We start from the raw sequence: 20,012 nt of genomic DNA, 5'->3' as shown, positions 1-20,012 counted from the left end.
CTAAATGAACATTTGATATCAGATTTGGTTCAGTCAGAGTTCTGTAATATTAAATCATCAACTTTTGCTCATCACATCTTGAGAAGACTGGGTACAAAACACAATGAGGAAGCTGTACTATACATGTGTTTGTGTAAAAACTTTCATAATCATCATTACTCTCTTCACACATTTCTGAATTCTTCAAATTATTTTAATTGCTGGGTTCGTACCAAACCATTAATATTGTTGCATTTAAGTCAGAGTCTTCCTGAACTGTGCAATAAAACTCTCATACCTCCAGTGAAGAAGACACACATTGCTGTGCCTGAAAGACTAGAAAATTACTGGGCCTCCATGTGCTGTGAAATAGTTCAACAGTTCCCTGTGTGTTTTTATTACAGAGTTGTAGTAGCTGTTGTACAATAAAAAAAAGTTAGATCTAAGTTAGGAATTGGAAATGTTTCACCTTAAATGCACAAATGATTAGCTGCTGCTCCATGGTGCACCTTTGTATTTTTTTCCCCCTCATTCCTCTCAGACAGTCCACCACTGCTCTACTACAGTTTATACTAACTACTACTAACTAACTTTTATCTTATTCTTTGGATCAGCTTGAGTATTGAGTGTTGAAAGCACAGGCACAAGGACACGACTCGTGACCTCAGTATTTCTAAAACAGCCCTCTTCACACTTCAGACTCACAGCAGCAGTTTACTTCCACACGGTGCATCGGAGTCTTTCAAACCCGTGAAAAGAAAGCTGAAGCAGTGTGACAGTTGCTCAGCCTGCATGTTTTTATCACATGACACGGGCCTGTTCAGACATGTTTGTTTCTCACTGTATTTAATGGACAATGCATGATTGTATCATGTGGCTGTTTAAAAATCTTTCAAAATGATGTAGTATCCATATTCAGTCAAATGTTTTGGGCGGTAAGGACAGATCACATCTTAACATTGATGAAAGTCTGAAAGTCTGAATGTCCCAAAGACTTTCCTTCACTGTGCAGATTATTAAAGTCTTTAATGATCCCAGCTAGATTCTGTTTGTCCATTTTAATGTGCGTCAGCTCTGAAGACACTGAAGACAAAATCTAAGGACCTTATTTGATCATTGCAGTCTGCTTAGTGTCTGAATTAAAACACAATCTATCACAGTGTTTCATGTTTGTGATAAAGAAAATAAAATGACACCCACATGTCTGTTGTTGCACTTTGCAGAGTGGTGACAAACAGCACTCAGTGAGACATCAGAGCTGCACACAACAAGTTCCCCAAGAGCAATGATGCTTCATCATGACCTTAAAAAAGGTAAACTTCATCTATCTACAAAAGATGTATGAGTGTCTATAAGTCTGTGTGAGGAGGTGTAATCTCTGCTGGAGGCCCACTTTGTCGCCATCTTGTTTTTTTTTTTTAGGATACCTCACACGTCTGTCTTCAAGTGCTGCACAAGTGTATCAACAACACATCCCCATCTAATGTGTGATCTAAACTAAAGATGTAAATGGTGGTGTTTGTGGCTACAGTGGAAAAAAACAGTTTGAGAAAATAAAGCTGAAGTCTTTCTGTGGTCAAAACTTCCCTCTCGGCTGATGCAGATACTATTTTCTAACCACACGAACATGTTCACTTCAAAAACACAAACACACAACCAGATCATAAAACTGGTTGGCTGCTGTATCTTTGTAGTTTTATTCCACACAACAATATAGACACACAGCTTATTAAGTCAGTGTTTATAGTAAAATATCTACTTTCTGCATTGATGTAATCTAATTACATCTTTGAAAAAAGGGATACAATTCAAAACTCAGCATGTAAAAGAAGATTGTGCATTTTTTTTTCTTTTTTGGGCAAAAGGATGGAAAGTCATTCTGTCATCACACACAAAAGCACAGCAGCAGATTAATATAATAAAGCATCAGTCTGAACCTATCTAGTCGCTGCATACACAACACTGGGCTCCACTTCTCTTCTTCTGCCTTTTTGACAGAACCTCACTGCTGCGTAGTTCAGCTCATCAGAGCCCTGATTCTGGAAAAAAAAGAATATTTAACAGTCACTTATCTCACCAAGTTATGAAGTCGAGCGGATCAGTATCACTTTATGACCTTAAAAGTTTGTTATAATGATGTTTTTCACATTTTAACAACATATTTTCGTGAAGAAACCTTTCTTGTTATAAAAATATACTATTTATCATGTTATAATGTGAAAACCTTCATGTGATGACGTGATAACTTCTTGTTGTAAGAAGAAACTTTTTCTTGATATAATCATATGTTCATCTTGTATAATGTGTATTATCATCTAAATACTTCATGTTATAACTTATATTGCTATAATGTGGCATTATAAGAACATAAACCTAAATTATCACATTATTACTACAGTCTGTTATTTCTGAATAACAGTCCGTTGCTGTATGTAGTTGTAGTTCTGAACATAGACTCTGGAGGATTTAGCAGAAGCAGTAAAATCATTTAAACTCAATATTTTGTTTCAAATTGTTCATTTTGTTTTTCCTGAGCAGCCATGTAATAAGCAGGGATAAATTCAAAATGAGTAAATCCATATTTAACATTAAACAGAACTCTGTAGCACAATGAAAATATAATTTCCGGTTAGTAAATCCATCTTTAGTGATGTAATCTGAAATGAAATTGACTTTTATTAGTAGAGAGATGCATGCTTACCTAAATTAAAATGAATAAAAATGAAACATTGTTACATTATGTTACATATCACTAACTAACCCAGTCAATACTGGGTCACATTTTAAATTTAAGTTTAAAGTTTTGGTGCATAATTTAGCTTTAAAGTAAAAAGAAAAGGGTTGAAAGAGACGTTTAAATTTAATCCTTAATTTTAAGATAGTTAAAAAGTTTGGTGCATCACAGTTTAGTTAACACATGATTTAACTGGACTTAAATATTAATCATGTGGTAAGTTTGTATGTGATGATAACATGAAAATATGTTATACATGAAAAACATACTGTTACAATAAACTTTTACTAATCCATTTTTTCTGGCATCACAGTGATACACTGCTGTACCAATCTGAGAAAAACAAAATAATAAACTTAACTAAACATCATTCTAAATAATAAAACAAATAAAAGTAAATGATAAATCTTGATTTACCTCAGATTGTTGTGGTTTCTGTTCTTCACTGGCAGCTGAATGACAGAGACAATATTTCTAATCAGGTAATTGATAATCATTATTTCAAAACCTTGCTGTTAGAAAAGATGTGAAAAAGCAAACAATAAACTAAACTTGGACAAAAATTTGATGGAAAATGTAGCTTTTAAAAAGTACCTTTCTGAAGTTTCCTGTTTTGAACAGCCAGAGCACTGATGACCGTCATGAGGAGAACAGTCAGAGCGCCCAGGATCACACTCGCCAGCTTTGTTGTTCTGTCACACTCTTCTTCTTCATCACCACCTTCTAACAAAATAAGAACGTTTGTTCAGAGCAGTTATTACATTTACAGATGTAAAAACACATCTACAAAAACAAATCCCACAGAGTTTTATAATATTCTTACCATTAACATTTAAATAAATCTCTCTGATTGTTGGACCTCCATTTGTGTAAATTCCACAGAAATACAGTCCAGAGTCAGATAAATTCACTCGTTTGATTGTGAGAGAGACAGTGGAGGTGTTGGAGCTCATTTTAAACATTTCATTATTAAATCCTGTGCAGTAACTAACAGAACCACTTTTCATAAAACTAATGCATCTTGTGTTGGTTCTGTTGACCAGTCTGAACCAGAATGCTGTAGGATCATCTTTGGGCTTGTTACACGTCAGTGTGACGTCTCGACCAGACTGAACCTCCACAGTCTGAGACTCTGAACCTGAGACAGAGATCCAGCCTGAAACACACAGCAGAGACAACAAGAGATTTACTCGTCATAGGAAGGTAAACAACTCCTCTAAATACAAATAATAACAAACACATATGTTTTAATTGTGATCTTAATGAAGCAGAGAGAAATGTATTGTCAGTACTTACTGATGCTGCAGATAATTAAAGCTGTTATGAAGGTAAAGTTCATCATGGTGCGTACGACTGCAGCTCTGCAACGTCTGTTAACAAACTGTGCTCCAGGAAGGAGCCGCTCTCAGCTGAAGAGGTGGAGACTTTTTTCTTGTTAAACTGACCACATACATGCTGTCAGTAACACGAGTGCTGATGACATTTGATCGCTTGAAGAGATACCAGACAAAGTTACTTTTGAGGAAGTTACTGAATGTACATCAGATACATAAAATACTATGACAGTCACTACTAATCCTCTTATACAAAATAAGATGCAGTGTGTAGTATTCTGTGATATCAAGCAATAAAATAACAGTTTGCAACAAACTCATCTGCCAAGTGTGAAGGAGAAACTATGGTGTCTGTGAAACCTGTGAAAAACACAAAAGTTTGTCTGTTCTGGGCTTCTGTAGGAACATGATGGTGCCACATGGCGGCCTCCGTGGAAGACGACCTGCGGTCTATGTAGATAAACACGACTCTGTCTTGTATTGTGTATTTATTCTTAAATGTTGTAATTTTCTAATAGGTTTTAGTGTGTTGAGAATTTTCTTTCATTGTCTGAAGGTTTGTATTATCAGATCTCTTTCATACTTATTAAAGTACTTTTTACTTTAGTGTTTGAGCAGAAACTGTAAAATAAGATTAAACTCACCAGCTGCCACTGGTCAGAGGTGTAAAGATACAGATACAGATATATATCTGATACACACAGAGCTGTTTGTCACCACAGAGCAAAATGCAACGATGGACATGTGTGTGTCACACATGTTTATATTCATACATACAACAACCAAACTGTTTTATAAATATATTGTATTTTTATTCAGGCATGTAGCACATCAGTTAAAATCTCCAGTCTCCACAGTGATGTTTGACAAAAACAGTTTTCACTGCTTGATTTCAGACTTTCTCTTCACAGAGTTTTGATCTAACAGGCCTCATAGTTTTCTCCTCAGTTGTGTTCAGATCACACTGTGCTGCCTCTTCCTGTCAAACAGCTGATCTGTACCACACTCACTCCTCCACTGCTGCACACCTCCATCTATCTGTGGTCTGTCTGGACAGTCAAAGTCAGATCAAACTAGCAAGACACAGAGTGAGAGAGAGACATGAGAGTACAAATAAAACAAAGTTCACGTGTTTAGTCATGTGACTGACACTTTTTTCAATAAGAAAATGTTAACTCCTCCCAGCCAAACACAAAAGGACACAGCAGCAGATGAATATGATGAAGCATCAGTTCCTCTCTGAACCACTCTGAGTCTATCTGCTGGCAGTATAAAGAACACGAGTCTCCACTTCTCTCTCTGATTCAGGCCTCCTGCTTCTTATTGTTGTTGGAAACAAACTCAGGTCTGCATCCTTCAGCTCATCACAGTCCAGATTCTGTAAAGAGCACACAGTTACACACGTCACATTAGTCGAGTGTGAGAGAAGAGTGAGATCATTTTCTTTACACTTGGCTGCCATTACATTTTATGATGCCAGCAAATTTTAAATACAGACACATTTATGAATGTATAAACAGAATGTATTAAAAAAAACAACCAAAAATCAACCAAGACGTTCTCCTGAAGTACCTTTCTGAAGTTTCCTGACTTTAAGAAGCAGACAAATGATGACATTTACAAGGAGAACATTCAGAGCGCCCAGGATCACTCTGGTCATTTGTCCGTCACACTCTTCTACAAGAAAGATCATTAAATTAGACTCAACATTAAAAACTGAATCTAGCTGAAACAACTTGCACAAAGAGAGTCTTACTTTTAGATTTTCTGTCCACATCATCATCAGTCTCTTTGAATGAAATAAAGAGAACATTAAGTGAGTCACAGAGCTTTTTTATGATCATAAAACAAACTAGCAGTGAATCTGCACACACAAGAAAATCTTAAAGAGAATCTTACTGTTAGACTTTCTGCCAAAGTCATCATGAGATACATCACTGCCTTTTAACAAAATAAAAAAGTCTTTTAGGACAAATATTACATTTGCAGATATAAAAACACATCTATAAAAATAGATCCCACAGAGTTTTATAATATTCTTACCATTAACATTTAAATAAATCACTCTGAAAGTTGGATCTCCACTTGTACTAAATCCACAGAAATACAGTCCAGAGTCAGATAAATTCACTCGTTTGATTCTGAGAGAGACAGTGGAGGTGTTGGAGCTCATTTTAAACATTTCATTTTTAAATCCTATGCAGTAAGTAGCATGAGCTTTATGGGTCTCAACAGAGATACATCTTGTGTTGGTTCTGTTGACCAGTCTGAACCAGAATGCTGCATTATCATCTTTGGACTTGTTACACGTCAGTGTGGCGTCTCGACCAGACTGAACCTCCACAGTCTGAGACTCTGAACCTGAGACAGAGATCCAGCCTGAAACACACAGCAGAGACAACAAGAGATTTACTCGTCATAGGAAGGTAAACAACTCCTCTAAATACAAATAATAACAAACACATATGTTTTAATTGTGATGTTAATGAAGCAGAGAGAAATGTATTGTCAGTACTTACTGATGCTGCAGATAATTAAAGCTGTTATGAAGGTAAAGTTCATCATGGTGCGTACGACTGCAGCTCTGCAACGTCTGTTAACAAACTGTGCTCCAGGAAGGAGCCGCTCTCAGCTGAAGAGGTGGAGACTTTTTTCTTGTTAAACTGACCACATACATGCTGTCAGTAACACGAGTGCTGATGACATTTGATCGCTTGAAGAGATACCAGACAAAGTTACTTTTGAGGAAGTTACTGAATGTACATCAGATACATAAAAGACTATGACAGTCACTACTAATCCTCTTATATAAAATAAGATGCAGTGTGTAGTATTCAGTGATATCAAGCAATAAAATAACAGATTGCAACAAACTCATCTGCCAAGTGTGTAGGAGAAACTATGGTGTCTGTGAAACCTGTGAAACACACAAAAGACTGTATGCAGAGCCAGTGTTTAGTTTGTCTGTTCTGGACTACTGTAGGAACATGATGGTGCAACATGGCGGCCTCCGTGGAAGACGACCTGCGGTCTATGTAGATTAACACGACTCTGTCTTGTATTGTGTATTTATTCTTAAATGTTGTTATTTTCTAATAGGTTTTAGTGTGTTGATAATTTTCTTCCATTGTCTGAAGGTTTGTGTTATCAGATCTCTTTCATACTTATTAAAGTACTTTTTACTTTAGTGTTTGAGCAGAAACTGTAAAATAAGATTAAACTCACCAGCTGCCACTGGTCAGAGGTGTAAAGATACAGATACAGATATATATCTGATACACACAGAGCTGTTTGTCACCACAGAGCAAAATGCAACGATGGACATGTGTGTGTCACACATGTTTATATTCATAAATACAACAACCAAACTTTTTAAAAACAGATTTTATTTTTAATTCAAGCATGTAGCACATTGACATCAGTTAAAATCTCCAGTCTCCACAGTGATGTTTGACAAAAACAGTTTTCACTGCTTGATTTCAGACTTTCTCTTCACAGAGTTTTGATCTAACAGGCCTCATAGTTTTCTCCTCAGTTGTGTTCAGATCACACTGTGCTGCCTCTTCCTGTCAAACAGCTGATCTGTACCACACTCACTCCTCCACTGCTGCACACCTCCATCTATCTGTGGTCTGTCTGGACAGTCAAAGTCAGATCAAACTAGCAAGACACAGAGTGAGAGAGAGACATGAGAGTACAAATAAAACAAAGTTCACACGTTTAGTCATGTGACTGACACTTTTTTCAATAAGAAAATGTTAACTCCTCCCAGCCAAACACAAAAGGACACAGCAGCAGATGAATATGATGAAGCATCAGTTCCTCTCTGAACCACTCTGAGTCTATCTGCTGGCAGTATAAAGAACACGAGTCTCCACTTCTCTCTCTGATTCAGGCCTCCTGCTTCTTATTGTTGTTGGAAACAAACTCAGGTCTGCATCCTTCAGCTCATCAGAGTCCAGATTCTGTAAAGAGCACACAGTTACACACGTCACATTAGTCGAGTGTGAGAGAAGAGTGAGATCATTTTCTTTACACTTGGCTGCCTTACATTAACATATATACATTTTACATACATATTAACATTAATCTAGTTTATTTTTGGTCAATTTAAGGTTGTTGGAGCAGAGACGACATATGAAAATAGTTATTGTCATTAAAGTCAAGTAATTAAGTTCAGAGAAGAGAGGTGTTCTTAAATAGTACATTGCTGTTTAGCCTCTTTCTAACTAAATACATGTTTGTTCCAGACAGCAGTGCTTTTCCTCTGTCTGACTGGACATATGTCACCTTGTGAACATTGACTGTTAGCCAGCATACTTTGTGTAGCTGCCTGTACTTAAACTTGGACAAACTAGGTCAAAGGTTGAAAAGAGGACAACACAGACTCACCTGATAGTTGCTTCATTGTAGCACATCCTCTGTCATCTTCATGAATCTTTAGTTTGGTGCAGAGCTCAGAATAAAACAGCTGTTGCTCCATGGAACATCTGGATAAAGCCATAGTTAGTGCACGCACTATAAATGTGAGTCAGTTGATTTGAAGCTATAAGAAACTATATACCTATACTTTTCCCATGATGCAACTGTGATTGCATCATCACTATTATTTTTTCTGTAGAGTCAGAGAAGACATTTTACAACTGAGTAGTTGTCTTAAACATTTCACTTCAGTGTCAGGCCTTAGTGATCTGTGTGCAGTTAGTTGTGTGCAGTTCAGCTCTTGGTCAGTAGGGAGCAGCAGACCACCTACAGTCCATATCACAGAAGAGCATCATGATGTTTCCTAAAATGATCAACACATGTTTGATTACACAACAGCTGCATTAGAAATATAACTTATCTAATGTTAACAGACCACAGAGAAAGAGTGGAGAAGTGTGTTTGAACATTAAAAAACACTTTGTGAGGTGTGTCCTGTTTGTTCCACACACACACTGATGTGTTTAAAAGTTTGCCTCAGAGCTCCGTCACTGCCATGACAGCAACATTTCATGTGATTTTGCAATAAGCAACACTCAGTCTGATGGTTTTCAGCGAATAGTTTGTACAAAAATACAGAAATTCAGCTGCCAGGTTTCATCAGTGAGGTCAGCCTTTAATTATCTTGACCATGTATCATGGTTATCCTTTGACAATGAAATTAAAATTAAAAACATACTAATCTGCCTCAGATCCAGTTATTTTTAGCATGATGTGTCAACCAGGAAAAGCCAACCATAGGCCTGTTACCTACAGACCTCTGTTAGGTGGAGAAAAGTGGGTCATTCAGGACACAGAGACTGTAAGCAGCCTTTTTTATTTTCGTTCATTTCACACATTTCTGTAATAATGTGACTTATGCTACTAGTAACAGCTGAAATTATACACACAACACACACAAACCACAACTATGTAATTAGAGTTGTTTAGAGAAAAGAAAAAAAGTCTCACTTCTGAGTTCATTTATGGACCCCCTGGTGTTTGACAGGTGACAAAGTGCCCTCGATGCCCCTATGGCAGATAAACCATGATGCCTTCGTGTGCCCTCTCTGCTGCCGTCTCAGTGAAGAACACACATTAAAGTGCCATACAGGCTGCCCTACACACGAGAAAATACGTGTTGTTAAATATTTCCCTGAGTGTTTTTCTTTTTATAGAGTTGTAATATTTTTTTTTTTTACATTTTTAACAACTTTAACAATTTTAATCTAAACCAGGAATTGGAACTGTTTCACCCTAAATGCATAATGATTTTTCAGTCAGGTAATTATGATAAAACCTGAAAAATACCACAGTTGTGCTCCTCTGCTCAGTTTGTTCGATAGTCAAAGTGATTCTAATACAGTTTTCATCTATGTGTTGGCACTGACATTATTTCTTAGTGATTATCGTTACTCTCAAAGTGCATGGATTTACACTACAGTCTTTAAAAAGTTTTGGGGGGACTGTGTCCTCTCATGACCTAAGTATTTCTGGTCGCTCTTCACACTTTGGACTCACTGCAGCAGTTTACTTTCACACAGTGCATTAGAGTCTTTCCAAACCTGTGAAAAGAAACCTGACACAGTGTGGCAGTTGCTCAGCTTCATATGAAACCATTCACTCTGCTGCAGCCTGCAGTGTTTTGTATGTTCCTTTATGAGATGCTAGTGAGGCTCAAGACCTTAAATACCCTCACTTAAACATTTCCTCAACATCAGTGTTACCACAGCCTGTCATGCACTGATGCTGTTTTAAAGGTGATGATTTTTGTGTCTCTTTTCACCAGTCACACTGCAGCGCTGCCTCTCCACATCTGAATGCTAGAAGTCACAACTGCTCTTTAAAATACAAAAGTATTATTATTTAGTAGTTTTATTTCCCAGCTAAATGGATCCTAACAGACTGGTTAGGATCCAGGCTACAGCGTTGTGTCTTCAAGTGCTGCACAAGTGTATCAGCAACACATCCCCATCTAATGTGTGATCTAAACTAAAGATGTAAATGGTGGTGTTTGTGGCTACAGTGGAAAAAAACAGCTTGAGAAAATAAACTGAAGTCTTTCTGTGGTCAAAACTTCCCTCTCGGCTGATGCAGATACTATTTTCTAACCACACGAACATGTTCACTTAAAAAATAAACAAACATACAACCAGATCATAAAACTGGATGGCTGCTGTATCTTTGTAGTTTTATTCTGCACAACAATATAGACACATATCTACTTTCTGCATTGATGTAATCTAATTACATCTTTGAAAAAAGGGATACAATTCAAAACTCAGCATGTAAAAGAAGACTGTGCATTTTTTTTTCTTTTTTTGGCAAAAGGATGGAAAGTCATTCTGTCATCACACACAAAAGCACAGCAGCAGATTAATATAATAAAGCATCAGTCTGAACCTATCTAGTCGCTGCATACACAACACTGGGCTCCACTTCTCTTCTTCTGCCTTTTTGACAGAAATTCACTGCTGCGTAGTTCAGCTCATCAGAGCCCTGATTCTGGAAAAAAAAGAATATTTAACAGTCACTTATCTCACCAAGTTATGAAGTCGAGCGGATCAGTATCACTTTATGACCTTAAAAGTTTGTTATAATGATGTTTTTCACATTTAAACAACATATTTTCATGAAGAAACCTTTCTTGTTATAAAAATATACTATTTATCATGTTATAATGTGAAAACCTTCATGTGACGACGTGATAACTTCATGTTGTAAGAAGAAACTTTTTCTTGATATAATCATGTTCATCTTGTATAATGTGTATTGTTATTATCTAAAATATTTCATAAAATATTAAATATTAAATATTCAAATTTATAGCAATATGTATAGCAATACAATTTTAACTGTATATTTTGTGTCAAATTGTTGATTGTTTTTTCAGTAAGTATGAAAATATGTTAAAAAACTAACTGCTATAATAAACTTTTCATATTATAACATGAAACTGATCTGTTTTTCTCTTTCTGGCATCATAGTGATACAAGCTGAGAAAAACAAAATAATAACTCAACATCATTCTAAATAATTAATACAAATAAAAGTAAATGATAAATCTTGATTTACCTCAGATTGTTGTGGTTTCTGTTCTTCACTGGCAGCTGAATGACAGAGACAATATTTCTAATCAGGTAATTGATAATCATTATTTCAAAACTTTGCTGTTATTCTGTTTCAGCAAACAACATTTCATGTTCTTTCAACATGCTCACACAACTTTAGAAAAGATGTGAAAAAAACAAAGAATAAAAAAACTGAGAAATTTGATTGATAAAGTGGCTTTTAAAAAGTATCTTTCTGAAGTTTCCTGTTTTTAAGAGCCAGAAAAATGATGACCATCATGAGGAGAACAATCAGAGCGCCCATGATCACACTCATCAGCTTTGTTATTCCATCACACTCTTCTACAACAAAGATCATTAAATTAGACTCAACATTTAAAACTGAATCTAGTTGAAATATTTTAATCTTACTTTCAGATGTTCTCTCCATATCATCATGTGGCTCATCAGTGCCTTTGAATGAAATAAAGATAAAATTGGCTCACAATAAGTTTTGTTATTCAGTCAGACTCTGCTAAAGGAAAGGAAATATAATCGACTCTATTTCTTTTTATTTATGGTTTGAGCTGCGACATTAAATGGACAATAATTAAATATGTCAGAGTTTTTTGTTTTTTTTTTATCTTAAAACAAACTAGCAGTGAATCTGCACAACAAAAAAATCTGAAAGAGAATCTTACTGTTAGACTTCATGTCAAAGTCATCATGAGATTCATCACTGCCTTTTAACAAAATGAAAACGGTCTTTTAGGACAAATATTACATTTACAGATATAAAACACATCTATAAAAATAGATCCCACAGAGTTTTATAATAATCTTACCATTAACATTTAAATAAATCACACTGGAAGTTGGACCTCCACCTGTATAAAATCCACAGAAATACCGTCCAGAGTCAGATAGTCGTTTGATTCTGAGAGAGATAGTGGAGGTGTTAAAGCTTATTTCAAAGTGTCCATTTTTCAATCCTATGCAGTAAGTAGCAGGAGCTTCACGGATCCTAACAGAGATGCATCTTGTGTTGGTTCTGTTGACCAGTCTGAACCAGAATGCCAGAGGATCATCTATGGGTATATTACACAGCAGTGTGAGTTCTTGACCAGACTGAACCTCCACAGTCTGAGACTCAGAACCTGAGACAGAGATCCAGCCTGAAACACACAGCAGAGACAACAAGAGATTTACTCGTCATAGGAAGGTAAACAACTCCTCTAAATACAAATAATAACAAACACATATGTTTTAATTGTGATGTTAATGAAGCAGAGAGAAATGTATTGTCAGTACTTACTGATGCTGCAGATAATTAAAGCTGTTATGAAGGTAAAGTTCATCATGGTGCGTACGACTGCAGCTCTGCAACGTCTGTTAACAAACTGTGCTCCAGGAAGGAGCCGCTCTCAGCTGAAGAGGTGGAGACTTTTTTCTTGTTAAACTGACCACATACATGCTGTCAGTAACACGAGTGCTGATGACATTTGATCGCTTGAAGAGATACCAGACAAAGTTATTCTTGAGGAAGTTACTGAATGTTGACCAGATGTACATAAAATTGACATAATCTTGGTAAATCTGGATGATAAAAATGAAATGTAATACTTTAAAGAGTTCTTATGTGCTCTTTGAACATGTGTTCAAACTACAGAATCAGAGATAATAGTTGACATGTTTAAAGTTCTTTATGATTAGTTGCACATCAAATATTTTGGGAAACAAACAGGTCCAGGTAGAAAACAGAAACACAAGTGGAATTTGAAACGATCTAATGAATAAATGCTGCATGTTTCATCACAGCAGCTTTTCTAAATGTGTCTGTATCAGAAGTTTAACATTCTCATCCTTTGTGAGTGACAAACTTCCTATTTTCTACATGTTATCTACAGTTACAGACTTTAGTGGTTCAACATCAAGAGCTTGTTGTGTGTTTTTTCTGCATAAGTTGTTTCCATGACAGCTGAATTAAAGGACCAGTCTGGAGTATTCAGTGATATCAAGCAATAAAATAACAGATTGCAACAAACTCGTCTGCCACATCAGTGTGTAGGAGAAACTATGGTGTCTGTGAAACTTGTGAAAAACACTAAAGACTGTATGCAGAGCCAGTGTTTAGTTTGTCTGTTCTGGGCTACTGTAGGAACATGATGGTGCAACATGGCGGCCTCCGTGGAAGACGACCTGCGGTCTATGTAGATAAACACGACTCTGTCTTGTATTGTGTATTTATTCTTAAATGTTGTTATTTTCTAATAGGTTTTAGTGTGTTGATAATTTTCTTCCATTGTCTGAAGGTTTGTGTTATCAGATCTCTTTCATACTTATTAAAGTACTTTTTACTTTAGTGTTTGAGCAGAAACTGTAAAATAAGATTAAACTCACCAGCTGCCACTGGTCAGAGGTGTAAAGATACAGATACAGATATATATCTGATACACACAGAGCTGTTTGTCACCACAGAGCAAAATGCAACGATGGACATGTGTGTGTCACATGTTTATATTCATAAATACAACAACCAAACTTTTTAAAAACAGATTTTATTTTTAATTCAAGCATGTAGCACATTGACATCAGTTAAAATCTCCAGTCTCCACAGTGATGTTTGACAAAAACAGTTTTCACTGCTTGATTTCAGACTTTCTCTTCACAGAGTTTTGATCTAACAGGCCTCATAGTTTTCTCCTCAGTTGTGTTCAGATCACACTGTGCTGCCTCTTCCTGTCAAACAGCTGATCTGTACCACACTCACTCCTCCACTGCTGCACACCTCCATCTATCTGTGGTCTGTCTGGACAGTCAAAGTCAGATCAAACTAGCAAGACACAGAGTGAGAGAGAGACATGAGAGTACAAATAAAACAAAGTTCACGTGTTTAGTCATGTGACTGACACTTTTTTCAATAAGAAAATGTTAACTCCTCCCAGCCAAACACAAAAGGACACAGCAGCAGATGAATATGATGAAGCATCAGTTCCTCTCTGAACCACTCTGAGTCTATCTGCTGGCAGTATAAAGAACACGAGTCTCCACTTCTCTCTCTGATTCAGGCCTCCTGCTTCTTATTGTTGTTGGAAACAAACTCAGGTCTGCATCCTTCAGCTCATCACAGTCCAGATTCTGTAAAGAGCACACACTTACACATGTCACATTAGTCGAGTGTGAGAGAAGACTGAGATCATTTTCTTTACACTTGGCTGCCATTACATTTTATGATGCCAGCAAATTTTAAATACAGACACATTTATGAATGTATAAACAGAATGTATTAAAAAAAACAACAAAAAAAAAGAACCAAAAAGTTCTTAAATAGTACATTGCTGTTTAGCCTCTTTCTAACTAAATACATGTTTGTTCCAGACAGCAGTGCTTTTCCTCTGTCTGACTGGACATATGTCTCCATATGTCAGCATACTTTGTGTAGCTGCCTGTACTTAAACTTGGACAAACTAGGTCAAAGGTTGAAAAGAGGACAACACAGACTCACCTGGTAGTTGCTTCATTGCAGCACATCCTCTGTCATCTTCATGAATCTTTAGTTTGGTGCAGAGCTCAGAATAAAACAGCTGTTGCTCCATGAAACATCTGGTTAAAGCCATAAAGTCAGTGCACGCACTATAAATTTGAGTCAGTTGATTTGAAGCTATAAGAAACTATATACCTATACTTTTCCCTTGATGCAACTGTGATTGCATCATCACTATTATTTTTTCTGTAGAGTCAGAGAAGACATTTTACAACAGTAGTTCTCTTAAACATTTCACTTCAGTGTCAGGCCTTAGTGATCTGTGTGCAGTTAGTTGTGTGCAGTTCAGCTCTTGGTCAGTAGGGAGCAGCAGACCACCTACAGTCCATATCACAGAAGAGCATCATGATGTTTCCTAAAATGATCAACACATGTTTGATCACACAACAGCTGCATTAGAAATATAACTTATCTAATGTTAACAGACCACAGAGAAACAGTGGAGAAGTGTGTTTGAACATTAAAAAACACTTTGTGAGGTGTGTCCTGTTTGTTCCACACACACACTGATGTGTTTAAAAGTTTGCCTCAGAGCTCCGTCACTGCCATGACAGCAACATTTCATGTGATTTTGCAATAAGCAACACTCAGTCTGATGGTTTTCAGCGAATAGTTTGTACAAAAATACAGAAATTCAGCTGCCAGGTTTCATCAGTGAGGTCAGCCTTTAATTATCTTGACCATGTATCATGGTTATCCTTTGACAATGAAATTAGTTAATTTAGAGAAAAGAAAAAATGTCTCACTTCTGAGTTCATTTTATACCCAGTTAGCATGTGGATCCATCCATAACAGCAGTGTAACACAAACTGTATGTACAGATATAAGACATCAGAATATTCTCTGAAAAAGTGTTTTATTGAAAGATTGACTATAAATGTTGAATAGAACCTCTAAGAGTAAAACCGTTTTGCCATGACCGTCTCAAACATCAAAACTTTGTTTTTCCACACTGACAAAAGCATGTTTTTACTTTTAATATATGATGCAGGAGGGTTTTAGCACAAATAAAAACTATGAAGCATGATTGTTGCAATTTATTCCTCCTTTCTCCTTAAAACACACCTTGCGTTTTTATTTTGTGGTTGGGTTCTAGGGTCCTGGCCTCAACAGTCATTTATAATTATTAAAGGATCACAATCGACCCCCTGGTGATTGACAGGTGACAAAGTGCCCTCTTCGATGCCCCTATGGCAGATAAACCATGATGCCTTCGAGTGCCCTCTCTGCTGCCGTCTTAGTGAAGAACACACATTAAAGTGCCATACAGGCTGCCCTACACACGAGAAAATACGTGCTGTTAAATGTTTCCCTGAGTGTTTTACTTTTTATAGTTGTAGTAGTTGTACATTTTTAACAACTTTAACAATTTTAATCTAAACCAGGAATTGGAACTGTTTCACCCTAAATGCATAATGATTTTTCAGTCAGGTAATTATGATAAAACCTGAAAAATACCACAGTTGTGCTCCTCTGCTCAGTTTGTTCGATAGTCAAAGTGATTCTAATACAGTTTTCAGTTATGTGTTGGCACTGACATTATTTCTTAGTGATTATCGTTACTCTCAAAGTGCATGGATTTACACTACAGTCTTTAAAAAGTTTTGGGGGGACTGTGTCCTCTCATGACCTCAGTATTTCTGGTCGCTCTTCACACTTTGGACTCACTGCAGCAGTTTACTTTCACACAGTGCATTAGAGTCTTTCCAAACCTGTGAAAAGAAACCTGACACAGTGTGGCAGTTGCTCAGCTTCATATGAAACCATTCACTCTGCTGCAGCCTGCAATGTTTTGTATGTTCCTTTATGAGACGCTAGTGAGGCTCAAGACCTTAAATACCCTCACTTAAACATTTCCTCAACATCAGTGTTACCACAGCCTGTCATGCACTGATGCTGTTTTAAAGGTGATGATTTTTGTGTCTCTTTTCACCAGTCACACTACAGCGCTGCCTCTCCACATCTGAATGCTAGAAGTCACAACTGCTCTTTAAAATACAAAGGTGTTATTATTTAGTAGTTTTATTTCCCAGCTAAATGGATCCTAACAGACTGGTTAGGATCCAGGCTACATTGTTGTGTCTTCAAGTGCTGCACAAGTGTATCAACAACACATCCCCATCTAATGTGTGATCTAAACTAAAGATGTAAATGGTGGTGTTTGTGGCTACAGTGGAAAAAAACAGCTTGAGAAAATAAAGCTGAAGTCTTTCTGTGGTCAAAACTTCCCTCTCGGCTGATGCAGATACTATTTTCTAACCACACGAACATGTTCACTTCAAAAACAAACAAACACACAACCAGATCATAAAACTGGATGGCTGCTGTATCTTTGTAGTTTTATTCCACGCAACAATATAGACACACAGCTTATTAAGTCAGTGTTTATAGTAAAATATCTACTTTCTGCATTGATGTAATCTAATTACATCATTAAAAAAAGGGATACAATTCAAAACTCAGCATGTAAAAGAAGATTGTGTATTTTTTTTTTCTTTTTTGGGCAAAAGGATGGAAAGTCATTCTGTCATCACACACAAAAGCACAGCAGCAGATTAATATAATAAAGCATCAGTCTGAACCTATCTAGTCGCTGCATACACAACACTGGGCTCCACTTCTCTTCTTCTGCCTTTTTGACAGAAATTCACTGCTGCGTAGTTCAGCTGATTCTGGAAAAAAAAGAATATTTAACAGTCATTTATCTCACCAAGTTATAAAGTCGACTAGATCAGTATCACTTTATGACCATAAAAGTTTGTTCTAATGATGTTTTTCACATTTTAACAACATATTTTCATGAAGAAACCTTTCTTGTTATAAAAATATACTATTTATCATGTTATAATGTGAAAACCTTCATGTGACGACGTGATAACTTCTTGTTGTAAGAAGAAACTTTTTCTTGATATAATCATATGTTCATCTTGTATAATGTGTATTGTTATTATCTAAAATATTTTATAAAACATTAAATATTATAACTTATAGCAATACATATAGGAATAAAATTTTAAGTCTATATTTTGTGTCAAATTGTTGATTGTTTTTTCAGTAAGTATGAAAATATGTTAAAAAACAAATTGATATAATAAACTTTTCATATTATAACACGAAACTGATCTGTTTTTCTCTTTCTGGCATCACAGTGATACAAGGTGAGAAAAACAAAATAATAACTCGACATAATTCTAAAAATAAAACCAAAAAAATCTCAGATTGTTGTGGTTTCTGTTCTTCACTGGCAGCTGAATGACAGAGACAATATTTCTAATCAGGTAATTGATAATCATTATTTCAAAACTTTGCTGTTATTCTGTTTCAGCAAACAACATTTCATGTTCTTTCAACATGCTCACACAACTTTAGAAAAGATGTGAAAAAGCAAACAATAAACTAAACTTAGAAATTTGACTGATAAAGTGGCTTTTAAAAAGTACCTTTCTGAAGTTTCCTGATTTGAATAACCAGACCAATCATGACCATCATGAGGAGAACAGTCAGAGCGCCCATGATCACACTCATCAGCTTTGTTGTTCTGTCACACTCTTCTTCTTCATCACCACCTTCTAACAAAATAAGAACGTTTGTTCAGAGCAGTTATTACATTTACAGATGTAAAAACACATCTACAAAAATAAATCCCACAGAGATTTATAATATTCTTACCATTAACATTTAAATAAATCTCTCTGAAAGTTGGACCTCCACTTGTGTAAATTCCACAGAAATACAGTCCAGAGTCAGATAAATTCACTCGTTTGATTGTGAGAGAGACAGTGGAGGTGTTGGAGCTCATTTTAAACATTTCATTTTTAAATCCTGCGCAGTAACTAACAGAAGCACTTTTTATAAAACTAATGCATCTTGTGTTGGTTCTGTTGACCAGTCTGAACCAGAATGCTGCATTATCATCTTTGGACTTGTTACACGTCAGTGTGACGTCTCGACCAGACTGAACCTCCACAGTCTGAGACTCAGAACCTGAGACAGAGATCCAGCCTGAAACACACAGCAGAGACAACAAGAGATTTACTCGTCATAGGAAGGTAAACAACTCCTCTAAATACAAATAATAACAAACACATATGTTTTAATTGTGATGTTAATGAAGCAGAGAGAAATGTATTGTCAGTACTTACTGATGCTGCAGATAATTAAAGCTGTTATCAAGGTAAAGTTCATCATGGTGCGTACGACTGCAGCTCTGCAACGTCTGTTAACAAACTGTGCTCCAGGAAGGAGCCGCTCTCAGCTGAAGAGGTGGAGACTTTTTTCTTGTTAAACTGACCACATACATGCTGTCAGTAACACGAGTGCTGATGACATTTGATCGCTTGAAGAGATACCAGACAAAGTTACTTTTGAGGAAGTTACTGAATGTACATCAGATACATAAAAGACTATGACAGTCACTACTAATCCTCTTATATAAAATAAGATGCAGTGTGTAGTATTCAGTGATATCAAGCAATAAAATAACAGATTGCAACAAACTCATCTGCCAAGTGTGTAGGAGAAACTATGGTGTCTGTGAAACCTGTGAAAAACACAAAAGTTTGTCTGTTCTGGACTACTGTAGGAACATGATGGTGCCACATGGCGGCCTCCGTGGAAGACGACCTGCGGTCTATGTAGATAAACACGACTCTTTCTTGTATTGTGTATTTATTCTTAAATGTTGTTATTTTCTAATAGGTTTTAGTGTGTTGATAATTTTCTTCCATTGTCTGAAGGTTTGTGTTATCAGATCTCTTTCATACTTATTAAAGTACTTTTTACTTTAGTGTTTGAGCAGAAACTTTAAAATAAGATTAAACTCACCAGCTGCCACTGGTCAGAGGTGTAAAGATACAGATACAGATATATATCTGATACACACAGAGCTGTTTGTCACCACAGAGCAAAAT

At 36.3% G+C, this 20,012-nt stretch overlaps 2 protein-coding genes and 1 long non-coding RNA gene across 5 annotated transcripts; all 3 read right to left on the bottom strand.

Moving 5' to 3' along the window:
* Nucleotides 1-1,661: 1,661 nt before the first annotated feature.
* Nucleotides 1,662-3,437, bottom strand: LOC146306172 (uncharacterized). The gene is made up of 3 exons (XR_014769030.1): nt 3,308-3,437; nt 3,131-3,165; nt 1,662-2,018 (listed from the first exon to the last, which is right to left on the bottom strand). It is a non-coding gene; the product is annotated as an uncharacterized LOC146306172 (long non-coding RNA).
* A 7,247-nt stretch (nt 3,438-10,684) lies between these two features.
* On the bottom strand, nt 10,685-12,919 carry LOC146306171 (uncharacterized). Of its 3 annotated transcripts, XM_084711689.1 has the most exons (7): nt 12,874-12,919; nt 12,404-12,733; nt 12,260-12,301; nt 11,991-12,032; nt 11,813-11,921; nt 11,584-11,620; nt 10,685-11,013 (listed from the first exon to the last, which is right to left on the bottom strand). In XM_084711689.1, the coding sequence occupies exons 1-7, from the start codon at nt 12,917-12,919 to the stop codon at nt 10,912-10,914; spliced, it is 708 nt and encodes a 235-aa protein (XP_084567815.1). In that variant the 3' UTR covers nt 10,685-10,911. The 3 variants fall into 3 exon arrangements, with proteins under 3 accessions (XP_084567815.1, XP_084567816.1, XP_084567817.1); XM_084711690.1 differs by lacking the exon at nt 11,991-12,032; XM_084711691.1 differs by lacking the exons at nt 11,991-12,032; nt 12,260-12,301 and having other exon boundaries at nt 11,584-11,621; nt 11,814-11,921.
* A 1,654-nt stretch (nt 12,920-14,573) lies between these two features.
* Nucleotides 14,574-19,380, bottom strand: LOC146306170 (uncharacterized). The gene is made up of 5 exons (XM_084713188.1): nt 19,245-19,380; nt 18,772-19,104; nt 18,543-18,671; nt 17,704-17,774; nt 14,574-14,696 (listed from the first exon to the last, which is right to left on the bottom strand). The coding sequence occupies exons 1-5, from the start codon at nt 19,288-19,290 to the stop codon at nt 14,574-14,576; spliced, it is 702 nt and encodes a 233-aa protein (XP_084569314.1). The 5' UTR covers nt 19,291-19,380.
* Between the last annotated feature and the right edge of the window lie 632 nt (nt 19,381-20,012).

This window comes from Lutjanus erythropterus, chromosome 23, assembly GCF_056507025.1.
Source record: "Lutjanus erythropterus isolate fLutEry1 chromosome 23, fLutEry1.hap2, whole genome shotgun sequence".
NCBI lineage: Eukaryota > Metazoa > Chordata > Actinopteri > Lutjaniformes > Lutjanidae > Lutjanus > Lutjanus erythropterus.
The sequence above is the reverse complement of the archived record's forward strand: the minus strand, read 5'-3'. Positions and strand labels throughout refer to the sequence as shown.

Bases quoted from the DNA above. Each gene is read 5' to 3' on its own strand.
- LOC146306170 (XM_084713188.1), bottom strand. From the start codon at position 19,290: ATGATGAACTTTACCTTGATAACAGCTTTAATTATCTGCAGCATCA. The intron at 19,105-19,244 runs GTAAGTACTGAC...TGTGTGTTTCAG, and splicing joins TTTAATTATCTGCAGCATCA to GCTGGATCTCTGTCTCAGGT. The intron at 18,672-18,771 runs GTAAGAATATTA...TTATTTTGTTAG, and splicing joins GATTTATTTAAATGTTAATG to AAGGTGGTGATGAAGAAGAA.
- LOC146306171 (XM_084711689.1), bottom strand. From the start codon at position 12,919: ATGATGAACTTTACCTTCATAACAGCTTTAATTATCTGCAGCATCA. The intron at 12,302-12,403 runs GTAAGATTATTA...TTTTGTTAAAAG, and splicing joins GATTTATTTAAATGTTAATG to GCAGTGATGAATCTCATGAT. The intron at 11,014-11,583 runs GTAAATCAAGAT...TTTTTTTTCCAG, and splicing joins AGAAACCACAACAATCTGAG to AATCAGGGCTCTGATGAGCT.